Genomic DNA, 15,263 nt, shown 5'->3' with positions numbered 1-15,263 from the left:
GCAGCCTGTTCTTTCTATGAGACGGCCCTCAGCAGCAGAAGTGAGAGCTTATCAGTGTTAGACAAAGAGAGCTGTGAGAGATTCATATGAAGCCAAGGGAATGGAAAACAAATCAGAGGCCAAACACAAAACAAGTGTTTGAGGACAAAAAGAAAGACAGAAGTGTGTGAACAGACCAAACATGGTAATAAAACCTCCACGGTCCTCCTCCACTTCGCTCTCTCTGCTATACAAAGAGACGTCAGTTTGTTCTGGGCCAGAGCTGGGGGCCATTTCAACAGAACACATGTCTCGTCGCCCACTGACCCACACAGAGAGACCAGGCCTGTGTGAGATTAACTTTTAGCCCCCAAACTGTTCACTTCCTGTCCCCATCCTAAGAATCAGCGAGGAGGTTTATTCCTGACCATTTGATAAATGCTACGCTCGTAGAAACGTCAAGAGACTGAATCAGAGTTCAGGTGTTGTTTGTATACAGGCCTGGATCTTTCATCCGCGTCTCAGAGGAAGAGAGTTTACTGTAACTAACTGGCTGTGTGCAATGAATTAACAAAACAAAGTTACACAATCAGTGGGAACTGCATCACTTCTCGTCTCTGTCCCCCCCCCCCCCCCCCCGACTGTCTGTGACCACTTCCTCTGGAACTACACACTCATCTACAGACAGACGCACAACAAAGGGGCTATGCCAGATGTGTGTTTAACATAATAAACATGTACTGTAGTGATTGGAGTACAGGCATGTACCACCACCCTATGCATCCGTTTTCATACCCTGTACTATTCAAGGTTTACTGTGCTAAGCTCTTTGAAGCCTGTTCGGCACAACAAGTCTCACACGTATAGGCCTACATTTCTACTCAGTGGTCACCTCTATTCCCCTGCCGTGACTTTATTTGTATGTGGATGGAATAAGACTGTCAAGAATAATGGACTTTGAGGATTTGATATTCATGAAACCCTCCAGCAGAACAATCATCCGACACACACACACACACACACACATACACACATACACACATACACACATACATATATATATGATGCGCCCTGGGCTAACCTGTGAAAATAACGTATTATGGTGGAGCATATGAGGGATGGCTCGAGGAGAGGAAATTAAGGTTTGTTTGAATACATCAAACCCTTGCTACCTCCCGTCCTTGTTTCCTCAAAATCGACCCGAAAGATCATTGGAGGAGGAACAATCTAAGGTACCGCCCTCTGACCACCTCCTCCAATGAGATTTGAGAGGAATTAAAAAAAGAGGAGACAAGGACAGCGGAAACATGATTTACCGGCTAGTAACTTTTTCAGACAAAGCCACAGACTAAGGAGGCCAAACCAGAGGATGAGAGATATGAAATAAAGATAAATAAACATGGGCTTGTAAAGCTGATAACGATATGTTCCTGCCAGGGATGCCATCTCTGCGATCTGTTTATCTGCTGGGAATGAGGCTGGGGCAGCAACACACTCGGGAATATATGGGCCCGATTGGCAGAGGCACGTACACACACACTCCGCCTGAGGACACAAACTCCTTGCTCTCCTTCCCGCTGGCGTTGGCTGCAGATGAAGGTGGGAGTGTGTGTGAGAGAGAGAGAGAGAACGTGAGCCTGAAAACGAGCCCCCATGAGCTCTCCGTGACTCACGAGCGTTACACAAGACCGTAACCCTAACACGCTTACACAGGAGCCGATGCTAACCGGCACGCGGCAAACACACATCCACCCACACACGAGGACCAGGTCGAGGACCAAGTCGAGGACCAAGTCTCACTTTGTAGACTTGAGGAAATTACACCAACTTCTATGCCTGTGCTCAGCACCTCCAAAAATGAATCTATCAACAATTTCACTGCCAGTCAGTTTTGCTGCGCGAGGTGGGATATAGGATTTGTATTTCTTTGTGCGATTAGCAGCTATGAAACAAAAACAGCAGGAATACTTGGAAAAGAAATACTGCAGCATTTTTTTCCTGCTGCAAATCACAACTTTCACAAGTACTATTGGTACTTGATTTGACTATTAATTTATTTGTGAATGTAATGTAGAGCCCTGCAAATTGACCACACGCCAACGTGGCTGGTAAAAATAGCCATTCTTACCCACCAATACCTCAATCTACCCCCATTTGGTGGGTGTTCATTTTATGGACCTGGCTGTGACGGTGGATGACAGCCAAATGAACGCAGTCACCGTTATAAATCGTGAGGGGTGTGTTGCCTAGGCAACCAAATACTTGTTTGCTACACCACCTTGCTTCGTCACCTTGTTAAGAGTCCATGTTACTGCAGAAAGAGACTCAAATGCAATAAATAAAAAAAACGTTAAAAAAAACAAACTGTTATGGTTATTTTCATGACAGTCTCATCCATAACCTTCGGTTACATGGTCATATAAAACACACGACCCGGGATATCTATAGTTTATAATATGCTTTGTGGAAAGTAACTAGTCTGGGGGTGGTGGGGGGACGACGACGACGACGACGACCAATAGTTACTTTGGAGGTCACTACACTTATTTGAATACAGATCACACCTTTTCGAATCTATTTGAATACAGATCTGAGAAAGTAACTCCTTTTCAGAAACTATGGAAGGGCTGTATCTGGAACTGCATGTTACGGTAGGGGTAAGTATAAATACTTTGTGACGGTTAACTACTGTATGACTTTCAACATGCCACTGACGAAAAGGTCAAAAGTGGCAATTTATTGTAAGATACCTGAAAATACTGCAGGAACATTAGATAAACACTCTCTAACTGTTTCAGCTAGTCGTCCATCTGCAGCTTGCCTGCCAATGCATGCGTTGTCCCAACCAAGCACCCAGGCTAACTGGCTAAAGTTGTCTAGCATGCTAGCTAGCTACTTCCAGACACAAAATGAGAGAACACTTCACTGACCATTTTAACTCACCCTAGCAGAGCTGGTTAGGCTGTTTTCATGTTATATACATACAGCTTTCGTGAATTATTCTTATTTTTTTATTTTGACTACGTTTACTGACACCGGTCATATTCAGCAGGTGTTGCACATTCGCAAATTGCTCTGAAATCAGAGTAAAATCGCAAGTTCATTCTGGCTAGCTAACTCAAGAGATAAGCTAACTAGATAACAGTCGCTCAGCATAGCTAGCTAGCAAAGACATTCACATTTATTGCTAGCTAACCAAATGACATGTGCGTCTCTAGCTGCGTAGCCAACGAAAAACGATACAAGGAGGGAAAAAGGCAGTCAATATTTTTTGGACTACCAAGAAATGTATTGGTGAATTCTATTAATCATGCATTGAACTGCATCATTCTATTCTGACAACAATGCCTCAGTGATGCAGTACACACTACCCTCTGTAGTGCATTGTGGTCGGAGGCCGAGCAGTGATGCAGCCAATCAGGATGCTCTTGATGGTGCAGCTGTAGAACTTTTTGAGGATCTGAGGACCCATGCCAAAGATTTTCAATATCCTGAAGGGGAATAGGCTTTGTCGTGCCCTCTTTACGACTGTCTTCGTGTGTTTGGACCATTCTAGTTTGTTGTTGATGTGGACACCAAGGAACTTGAAGCTCTCAACCTGCTCCACTACAGCCCCGTCGATGAGAATGGGGGCGTGCTCGGTCCTCTTTTTCCTGTAGTCCACAATCATCTCCTTTGTCTTGATCACGTTGCGGGACAGGTTGTTATCCTGGCACCACACGGCCAGGCCTCTGACCTCCTCCCTATATGCGGTCTCATCGTTATCGGTGATCAGGCCTACCACTGTGGTGTAGTGGGCAAACTTAATGATGATGTTGGAGTCATGCCTGGCCATGCAGTCATGGGTGTACAGGAGGGGACTGAGCACGCACCCGAGGGGCCCCCCGTGTTGAGGATCAGCGTGGCAGATGTTTTGTCTACGGACAATTCCTTCGACCTCATGGCTTGGTTTTTGCTCTGACATGCACTGTCAACTGTGGGACCTTATATAGACAGGTGTGTGCCTTTCCAAATCATGTTCAATCAATTGAATTTACTATAGGGGGACTACAATCAAGTTGTAGAAACATCAAGGATGATCAATGGAAACAGGATGCACCGGAGCTCAATTTCAAGTCTCATAGTAAGGGGTCTGAATACTTATGTAAATAAGGTATTTCTAAAAACCTGTTGTTGCTTTGTCATTGTGGGGTATTGTGATGTCATTGTGGGGTATTGTGATGTCATTGTGGGGTATTGTGATGTCATTGTGGGATATTGTGTGTAGATCGATGAGAAAAATAAATAATTTAATCCATTTTAGAATAAGGCTGTAATGTAACAAAATGTGGAAAAAGTGAAGGAGTCTGAATACTGTATTTAGACTAATTCAACTAAATGTTTTTGGTTTTTCATCAAATATTTGTCAGCCAGTAAATATATACACAGTCACCTCAGTCACTCACCTACTCAGTGTGGTGAGTGTGTGGGGGGGAGGGGTCTGGAGCAACGAAAACAGGAAGGAAAAATAGTGTGGGTGGGGTCCATCAGTGTATTCATAACGGATCTGCCAAGGCAGCAGCTACTCTTCCTGGGGTTCATAACGGATCCCCATTAGTTCCTGCCAAGGCAGCAGCTACTCTTCCTGGGGTTCATAACGGATCCCCACTAGTTCCTGCCAAGGTAGCAGCTACTCTTCCTGGGGTTCATAACGGATCCCCATTAGTTCCTGCCAAGGCAGCTGCTACTCTTCCTGGGGTTTATTATGGATCCCCATTAGTTCCTGCCAAGGCAGCAGCTACTCTTCCTGGGGTTTATTATGGATCCCCATTAGTTCCTGCCAAGGCAGCTGCTACTCTTCCTGGGGTTTATTATGGATCCCCATTAGTTCCTGCCAAGGCAGCTGCTACTCTTCCTGGGGTTCATAACGGATCCCCACTAGTTCCTGCCAAGGCAGCTGCTACTCTTCCTGGGGTTTATTATGGATCCCCATTAGTTCCTGCCAAGGCAGCAGCTACTCTTCCTGGGGTTCATAACGGATCCCCACTAGTTCCTGCCAAGGCAGCAGCTACTCTTCCTGGGGTTTATTATGGATCCTCATTAGTTCCTGCCAAGGCAGCTGCTACTCTTCCTGGGGTTTATTATGGATCCCCATTAGTTCCTGCCAAGGCAGCAGCTACTCTTCCTGGGGTTCATAACGGATCCCCACTAGTTCCTGCCAAGGCAGCAGCTACTCTTCCTGGGGTTTATTATGGATCCCCATTAGTTCCTGCCAAGGCAGCTGCTACTCTTCCTGGGGTTTATTATGGATCCCCATTAGTTCCTGCCAAGGCAGCTGCTACTCTTCCTGGGGTTTATTATGGATCCCCATTAGTTCCTGCCAAGGCAGCAGCTACTCTTCCTGGGGTTTATTATGGATCCCCATTAGTTCCTGCCAAGGCAGCAGCTACTCTTCCTGGGGTACGGCAAAAATAAGGCAGTTTATACAATTTTAAAAACATTACAATACATTCATTACAGAATTCACAACTCACTAAGTGTGTTCCCTCAGGCCCCTACTCCACTACCACATATCTACAATGCAAAATCCATGTGTACGTGTGTGTATAGCACGTATGTTATCGTGTGTGTGTATGCATGTGTCTGTGCCTATGTTTGTGTTACTTCACAGTCCCAGCTGTTCCATAAGACGTATATTTATCTGTTTATCTAATTCTACTGCTTTCATCAGTTACCTGATGTGGAATAGAGTTCCATGTAGTCATGGCTCTATGTAGTACTGTGCGCCTCCCATAGTCTGTTCTGGACTTGGGGACTGTGAAGAGACCTCGTGGCATGTCTTGTGGGGCATCCTTGGGTGTCCGAGCTGTGTGCTAGTATTTTAAAAAACAGACAGCTCGGTACCTTCAGTTTGTCAACACTTCTTACAAAAACAAGCCAATCTCTCTTCCACTTTGAGCCATGAGAGATGGACATGCATATCATTAATGTTAGTTCTCCATGTACATTTAAGGGCCAGACGTTCTGCCCTGTTCTGAGCCAACTGCAATTTTCCTAAGTTCCTCTTTGTGGCACCTGACCACACGACTGAACAGTAGTCCAGGTGCGACAAAACTAGGGCCTGTAGGACCTGCCTTGTTGATAGTGTTGTTAAGAAGGCAGAGCAGCGCTCTGGACAGAATTCTCCCCATCTTAGCTACTGTTGTATCAATATGTTTTGACCATGACAGTTTACAATCCAGAGTTACTCCAAGCAGTTTAGTCACGTCAACTTGCTCAATTTCCACATGATTCATTACGAGATGTAGTTGAGGTTTAGGGTTCAGTGAATGATTTCTAACTAACTGCAGCTCTTTGTTGAGTGCTGCAGTCATTTCAGTCCCTGTAGTAGCTGACGTGTTATAGTGTTAAGTCATCCGTATACATAGACACACTGACCTTCCTCAAAGCCAGTGGCATGTCGTTAGTAATGGTTCTTTACCATTCGGCCATCAGATTTGCCACCAATGCTTCTTATAGGACACATCACTGCACTCTATACTCCTCTGTAAACTGGTCCTCTCTGTATACCCGTCGCAAGACCTACTGGTTGATGCTTATTTATATAACCCTCTTAGGCCTCACTCCCCCCTATCTGAGATACCTACTGCAGCCCTCATCCTCCACATACAACACCCGTTCTGCCAGTCACATTCTGTTAAATGTCCCCAAAGCACACACATCCCTGGGTCGCTCGTCTTTTCAGTTCGCTGCAGCTAGCGACTGGAACGAGCTGCAACAAACACTCAAACTGGACAGTTTTATCTCAATCTCTTCATTCAAAGACTCAATCATGGACATTCTTACTGACAGTTGTGGCTGCTTTGAGTCGTGTATTGTTGTCTCTACCTTCTTGCCCTTTGTGCTGTTGTCTGTGCCCAATAATATTTGTACCATGTTTTGTGCTGTTGCCATGTTGTTGTCATGTTGCTACCATGCTGTGTTGTTATGTGTTGCTGCCATGTTATGTTGTCGTCTTAGGTCTCTCTTATCGTGATGTGAGTTTTGTCCTATATTTTTATTTTATTTATTTGTATTTTTAATCCCAGCCCCGTCCCCGCAGGAGGCCTTTTGGTAGTCCGTCATTGTAAATAAGAATTTGTTCTTAACCTTTATTTAACTAGAAAAGTCAGTTAAATAAATAAATAAAAAAGATTGAAAAAAAGCAAGGGGCCTAAACAGCTACCCTGGGGAATTCCTGCTTCAACCTGTATTATGTTTGAGAGGCTTCCATTAAAATAACACCCTCTGTGTTCTGTTAGACAAGTAACTCTTTATCCACAATATAGCAGGGGGTGTAAAGCCATAACACATACGTTTTTTTCCAGCAGCAGACTATGATCGATAATGCACTGATGTATAACAAGACAGCCCCCACAATCAATCTCTCAGACAATCAGTAATTTGTGTAAGTGCCGTGCTTGTTGAGTGTCCTTCCCTATATGCGTGCTGAAAGTCTGTTGTCAATTAGTTTACTGTGAAATAACATTGTATGTGGTCAAACACAATTTTTTCCAGAAGTTTACTAAGGGTTGTTAACAGGGTGATTGGTCGGCTATTTGAGCCATTAAGGGTATGGTGTGGGTATGGTCCGGCAGGAGTTGTCTCTTACCTGATGCGTGTCCGTGGGGGAGCAGGGCGAGGAAGAGGAGTACAGACGTAGCCAGCCTGTGGACTGGAGAGGAAGCCAGGGCTCTCGTCTCACACAATACCATTCCATCGCTCATCGTTCCCCTGGATACCAGCTCTACAGTCCGCTGAGGTTCAACCTGCAGGGAGACAAAGTTAGGGGAGTTAGGGACAGATTAGTTCAGAACCAACAGCAAGGATTACATAACAGAGAGAGAACGCCAGAGGTACTCTGCAATAGGGCTGAGACGGGCATGACATTTTGCAAGCCAGTATATGTCATGCAAATGTATTTTTAATTTAACTAGGCGAATCAGTTAAGAACAAATTCTTATTTACAATGACGGCCTACCCCGGCCAAACCCTAACCCGGACGACGCTGGGCCAATTGTGCGCCACCCTATGGAACTCCCAATCACAGCTGGTTGTGATACAGCCTGGAATTTAGTTGTGATTGGTCTACACACCTTAGAGCGTCTTAGAAATCACAACACATCAGCACCATGCTGCGACTCCATATTAGAGGTCGACCGATTAGGATTTTTCAACGCCGATACCGATACCGATTATTGGAGGACCAAAAAAGGCCGATACCGATTAAATCGGCCAATTTTTTTTGTTTATTTGTAATAATGACAATTACAACAATACTGAATGAACACTTATTTTAACTTAATATAATACATCAATAAAATCAATTTAGCCTCAAATAAATAATGAAACATGTTCAATTTGGTTTAAATAATGCAAAAACAAAGTGATGGAGAAGAGAGTAAAAGTGCAATATGTGCCATGTAAGAAAGCTAACGTTTAAGTTCCTTGCTCAGAACATGAGAACATATGAAAGCTGGTAGTTCCTTTTAACATGAGTCTTCAATATTCCCAGGTAAGAAGTTTTAGGTTGTAGTTATTATAGGAATTATAGGACTATTTCTCTCTATACGATTTGTATTTCATATACCTTTGACTATTGGATGTTCTTATAGGCACTTTAGTATTGCCAGTGTAACAGTATAGCTTCCATCCCTCTCCTCGCCGCTACCTGGGCTCGAACCAGGAACACATCGACAATAGCCACCCTCGAAGCAGCGTTACCCATGCAGAGCAAGGGGAACAACTACTCCAAGTCTCAGAGCGAGTGACGTTTGAAACGCTATTAGCGCGCACCCCGCTAACTAGCTAGCCAGTTCACATCGGTTACACCAGCCTAATCTCGGGAGTTGATAGGCTTGAAGTCATAAACAGCTGCTGGCAAACACACGACAGTGCTGTTTGAATGAATGCTTACGAGCCTGCTGGTGCCTACCATCGCTCAGTCAGACTGCTCTATCAAATCATAGACTTAGTTATAACATGATAACACACAGAAATACGAGCCTTAGGTCATTAATATGGTCGAATCCGGAAACTATCATCTCGAAAACAAGACGTTTATTCTTTCAGTGCAATACGGAACCGTTCCGTATTTTATCTAACGGGTGGCACCCATAAGTCTAAATATTCCTGTTACATTGCACAACCTTCAATGTTATATCATAATTACGTAAAATTCTGGCAAATTAGGCAGCCCAAACTGTTGCATATACACTGACTCTGTGTGCAATGAATGCAAGAGAAGTGACACAATTTCACCTGGTTAATATTACCTGCTAACCTGGATTTCTTTTAGCTAAATATGCAGGTTTAAAAATATATACTTCTGTGTATTGATTTTAAGAAAGGCATTGATGTTTATGGTTAGGTACACATTGGAACAACGATACGCACCGCATCGATTATATGCAATGCAGGACACGCTAGATAAACTAGTAATATCATCAACCATGTGTAGTTAACTAGTGATTATGATTGATTGTTTTTTAGAAGATAAGTTTAATGCTAGCTAGCAACTTACCTTGGCTTACTGCATTTTCGTAACAGGCAGTCTCCTCGTGGAGTGCAATGAGAGGCAGGTAGTGAACTGCCTCCTACTCTGTCCCAGATGCTAATATATGCATATTATTATTACTGTTGGATATAAAACACTCTGAAGTTTCTAAAACTGTTTGAATGTTGACTGTGAGTATAACAGTACTCATATGGCAGGCAAAAACCTGAGAAAAAATCCAAACAGGAAGTGAGAGTTCTCAGACTGGTCAATGAAGCCTCTAGTGTGATGTGGGGCCGGATGGGAGGTGTTTCAGTCATTGGCCTGGCAGAATGCCAGTTCCTGGTCACGCGCTTTCCTCATGATATCGCCTTGCGTTCCATAACTTCTACAGACATGAAGGAATGCTCCGGTTGGAACGTTATTGGACATATATGATAACAACATCCTGAAGATTGATTCTCTACTTAGTTTAACCTTTACCGAACCTCAACCCCGTATCCGGGATCACCCCCCACCCCCCCCACACTGATTAGCATCGCTAGCATAGCGTCACAATTAAATAGTAGCATCTAAATATCATTAAATCACAAGTCCAAGACACCAAATGAAAGATACAGATCTTGTGAATAAAGCCACCATTTCAGATTTTTAAAAATGTTTTACAGGGAAGACAAAATATGTAAATCTATTAGCTAACCACGTTAGCAAAAGACACCACTTTTCTAACTCCATCAGTTTCTTACTCCATCAGGTGCTATCACCAATTCGGCCAAATAAAGATATTGATAGCCACTAACCAAGAAAAAACCTCATCAGATGACAGTCTAATAACATATTTATTGTATAGGATAGGTTTTGTTAGAAAAATGTGCATATTTCAGGTATAAATCATAGTTTACAATTGCACCCACCATCACAACTCGACTAGAATAAATACACAGAGCAACGTGTATTACCTAATTACTAATCATAAAACATTTCTTAAAAATACACAGCTCACAGCAATGGAAAGACACAGATCTTGTGAATTCAGACAATATTTCAGATGTTCTAAGTGTTTTACAGCGAAAACACAATAAATCGTTATATTAGCATACCACATGTGCAAACGTTACCAGAGCATCGATTCAAGCCAAAGAGAGCGGTAACGTAATCATCGCCAAAATATATTAATTTTTTCACTAACCTTCTCAGAATTCTTCCGATGACACTCCTGTAACATCATATTACAACATACATATAGAGTTTGTTCGAAAATGTGCATATTTAGCCACAAAAAAAACCGTGGTTATACAATGACAATACTAGCAAAACTAGCCTGAAAATGTCGGGCGCCATATTTGACAGTGATCTTGTCTCATGATTAACTATTCATAAACTTGACTAAAAAAATATAAGTTGGACAGCTATCGAAAGACAAATTAGTTCTTAATGCAATCGCTGAATTACATTTCTAAAATTATCCTTACTGTGCAATACAGGGTTCGCCAAGCGAAGCTATACCAAAGAAAATGGCGGAATATGCGTTTAAAATTTTTCGACAGAACAACGATTTATCATCTTAAATATTTCTTACTATGAGGTGATCTTCCATCAGAATCTTGGGCAATGTATCCTTTCTTGGGTCTAATCTTCTTTTGGTCGAAAGATGTCCGCTTGTCCGTCGAAATGCCCACTAACGTTCGACCGGTACTGGAAACGTGCCCAAAGCTTCAAAGTGCATCACCAAGAATTGCCTCAAAATCGCACTAAACGGATATAAATTGCTATAAAACGGTTTAAATTAACTACCTTATGATGTCTTTAACACCTATAACGAGTAAAAACATGACCGGCGATATATAAGTGGCTAAACCAAACTTTGGAAAGAGATCCAGTCCAACGTCCTTCGTGCGTCAGGCGCAGCAGGAAAAGAAATCCACTTCCGCCTTGTGCTGTTTTATACAGGCCCTGATTGCGCAATCGACTCCATTTGTATCCTCATAGGATTTACAGGGACTTTAAAACTGACCTGGGACCAGAGGCCAACATTTCTGAAATTTCACTCCCTATCAGGAAAAGTGCTGTAGAATGAGTTCTGTTCCACTCAGAGACATAATTCAAACGGCTATAGAAACTAGAGAGTGTTTTCTATCCAATAATAACAATAATATGCATATTGTACGAGCAAGAATTGAGTACTAGGCAGTTTAATCTGGAGAGCAAATTATGCTAATGCGAAACAGCACCCCCTATAGTGGCAAGAAGTTAACCAGTTTATTCGACCTGTTATATAACTTTTTGAAGTTTTCGTCCGAGTTCGCCTGCATCTGCGCGAGCGTTTGGACATGTGCACTAAACATGCTAGCAAAAGTAGCTACTTAGACATAAGTAATGGACATTATCGAACAAAACAACGATTTATTTGGAACTAGGATTCCTGGGAGTGCATTCTGATGAAGATGATCAAAGGTAAGGGAATATTTATGATGTAATTTCGTATTTCTGTTGACTCCAACATGGCGGAGAAATGTTGTTATTTTTGAGCGCCGTCTCAGATTATTGCATGGTGTGCTTTTTACGTAATTTAAAAAAAAATCTGACACAGCGGTTGCACTAAGAACAAGTGTATCTTTAATTATATGTAAAACATGTATCTTTCATCAAAGTTTATGATGAGTATTTCTGTTATTTGACGTGGCTCTCTGCAATTTCTCCGGATATTTTGGAGGCATTTCTGAACATGGCGCCAATGTAAACCGAGATTTGTGGATATAAATATGCACATTATCGAACAAAACATAAATGTATTGTGTAACATGATGTCCTATGAGTGTCATCTGATGAAGATCAAAGGTTAGTGATTCATTTTATCTCTATTTCTGCTTTTTGTGACTACTATCTTTTGCTGTGAAAATGGCTGTGTTTTTCTGTGGCTATGTACTGAGCTAACATAATTGTTTGGTGTGCTTTCGCCATAAATCCTTTTTGAAATCAAATCAAAATCAAATCAAGTTTATTTTATATAGCCCTTCGTACATCAGCTAATATCTCGAAGTGCTGTACAGAAACCCAGCCTAAAACCCCAAACAGCAAGCAATGCAGGTGTAGAAGCACGGACATGTTGGCTGGATTCACAACATGTGTAGCTTTAATTTGGTGTTTTTCATGTGTGATTTCATGAAAGATCGATTTTTATAGTAATATATTTGAATTTGGTGCACTACATTTTTTCTGGCTTTTGGCCAAGTGGGACGCTACCGTCCCACATATCCCAGAGAAGTTAACTGACTTGCCTAGTTAAATAAAGATTAAATAAAGGTGTAAAAAAAAATAAAAAAAATTGGCCAAGTCGGTGTCCAAAAATACCGATTTCCGATTGTTATGAAAACTTGAAATCGGCCATTCCGATTAAAATCGGTCGACCTCTACTCCATATTGATTTGGGGAAAAAAGTCACAGAAAAATGAATGATTATGCACTCTGATTGCTACGCTTCCCGTAGAGAGAGAGACAATTGCATTGCCGCTCTGCTTGTGTAGCAAACAAGTTAGGAGATATCTAAATCAACAGACGATGGAATTAAAATAAAACTACAAGTGAAACGAGAAGGAAAGGCAACAACATCCAAAAGCAAAACAAGTAGGTTGGTACATATAATCTGAATAGAGTTCTTTGTAGGCGTTAACTGTAGAATGGTAAGAAGTGCAGTAATGTTATAACTAGCCTCAATTAGCTAGCTTCTCTCGGTTTGATGTAGTCCAGACAGACCTACTATGTCATCAGATGGGATGATAAATAACTAGCATGAAGTTAGTCTAGCGCGAGTGAGGTAAGTGTTTGTGGTCTCTCTCGCCCCCTCTGTGTCTGCCAAGGTGCTCCGAGCCTCACGCATCCGGTTTCACACACAGAGCCCCTCTCCCTAGTAGCCTATACTCCGTGCCTCTCTCTCTCAATTCAATTTCAATTTAAGGGCAGTGGATGACAGACAGTGTGTAGCGTGCCAATCTCCCTCTCAGAACAAGAAAGAGAGACCATAGCCTGGCAATAGAGACAGGGCACCATAGCCTGGCAATAGAGACAGGGCACCATAGCCTGGCAATAGAGACAGGGCACCATAGAAAAACATGGAAGGTCAGAGAAGTCTTTGTAAGTACTGTGGGTCGGGTGAAGTAGAGTATGAGCTACACTTCCTGTTCCACTGCTCCAAATATGACTCGGAGGTATTTAGAAACTTCAGAAAGTATTCACACCCCTTTACTTTTCCTACATTTTGTTGTGTTACAAAGTAGGATTTAAATCGATTTAAATTGTCTTTTTTTTGGGGTCAACAATCGACATAAAATACACTAATGTCGAAGTGGAAGATTACTTTTTTTTAAACAAATACTAATATATATATATTGATTAGATAATTATTCAACCTCCTGAGTCAGTACATGTTAGAATCACCTTTTCCAGTGATTAACAGCTGTAAGTCTTTCTGGATTCATCTTTAAGAGCTTTGTACACCTGGATTGTACAATATTTGTACATTCTTCAAGCTCTGAGTGTCCTATAAGCTCTGTCAAGACACCCATTTTAAAGTCTTGCTATAGATTTTCAAGTCTATTTGAGTCTAAACTGTAAGTAGGCCACTCGGGCACATTCAATGTCGTCTTGGTGAGCAACTCCAGTGTATATCTGGCCTTGTGTTTTAGGTTATTGTCCTGCTGAAAGGGGAATTTGTCTCCCAGTGTCTGTTGGAAAGCAGACGAAAGCCCCAGAAGGATTACCTTACAGATAATTGTCTGTGTGGGGTACAGACAAGGCATATAATTAACACTCGCCACCAGCGAAATGTGGGTAGATTGAGGTATTAGCAGGTTAGAATGTCTATTTCACACGTTGGCGGGTGGTCAATTTGCAGGCCTCTACAATGCGAGCGTTACATTCACAAATTAAAAGTCAAAATTCAAGTATGAGTACATGGGGTGAGTTGCAGCAGAGAAATGCTGCAGTGGTCTGCCATTTTGTTTCATAGCTGCTAATCGCACAAAGAAATAAGAATCCTATATCCCACCTCACGCAGCAAATCATTTTACTCTAAAGTCTACAAAATGAGACTTTGTCCTTGTGTTTTCTGCCCATTTACATTGTTTTCTTCACAAGCTCAGCTGTTTTTCAACGTTAGGTTTGAGTCTGCTGCTTCAACTTATAGCAAAGAGACGCCCTAGTCAGATCCCAAATCTCTCTCACACACACCCACATCAGGAATGATCTATCATGGTCCACACACACACACACACACACACACACACACACACACACACACACACACACACACACACACACACACACACACACACACACACACACACACACACACACACACACACACACACACACACACACACACACGACAGGACTTGAGTGGCCCCCTTACCACGGTAACCTCCCGCCCTTAACAGGGCAGCTGAACATTTTGTCTCATCTGATATTTTGGTTAAAAGACTCCGATCCCAAAACAAGGCAGCAGCTACCCGTGCTGGGTATCCAGCAAAATTAAGGCAGTTCATACAATTTTTATGTAATTATAGCACAAAAAATATATATATTGCTGGTAAAAAAAAAGAAGAAGAACTACCTGCCACAGTGGTGGGCCAAAAAGTTAATTTTAGGCCCTGATTTTCCAAGTATGATTGTTTATTATTATTGTTGCTTAAACATATTGTTAATTTCTGTAATACTTCATCTACATTGCTATGGCAACAGTGGCAACCACCCATTCATGCCAATATAGCATGTA

General features: G+C 42.2%; 1 protein-coding gene across 1 annotated transcript in view; it reads right to left on the bottom strand.

Annotated features, from left to right (window-relative positions):
- The window catches only part of LOC120024091 (sushi domain-containing protein 6-like), a 56,663-nt gene that overhangs the window by 28,307 nt on the left and 13,093 nt on the right, over positions 1–15,263 (bottom strand). The window contains exon 2 of the mRNA XM_038968222.1: positions 7,610–7,766. Coding sequence (XP_038824150.1) covers positions 7,610–7,724 — 115 coding nt within the window. The 5' untranslated portion in view covers positions 7,725–7,766. The remainder of the gene's footprint in view (positions 1–7,609; positions 7,767–15,263) is intronic.

The sequence above is a fragment of the Salvelinus namaycush genome, chromosome 29 (assembly GCF_016432855.1).
Source record: "Salvelinus namaycush isolate Seneca chromosome 29, SaNama_1.0, whole genome shotgun sequence".
NCBI classification, from domain to species: domain Eukaryota; kingdom Metazoa; phylum Chordata; class Actinopteri; order Salmoniformes; family Salmonidae; genus Salvelinus; species Salvelinus namaycush.
The sequence above is the reverse complement of the archived record's forward strand: the minus strand, read 5'-3'. Positions and strand labels throughout refer to the sequence as shown.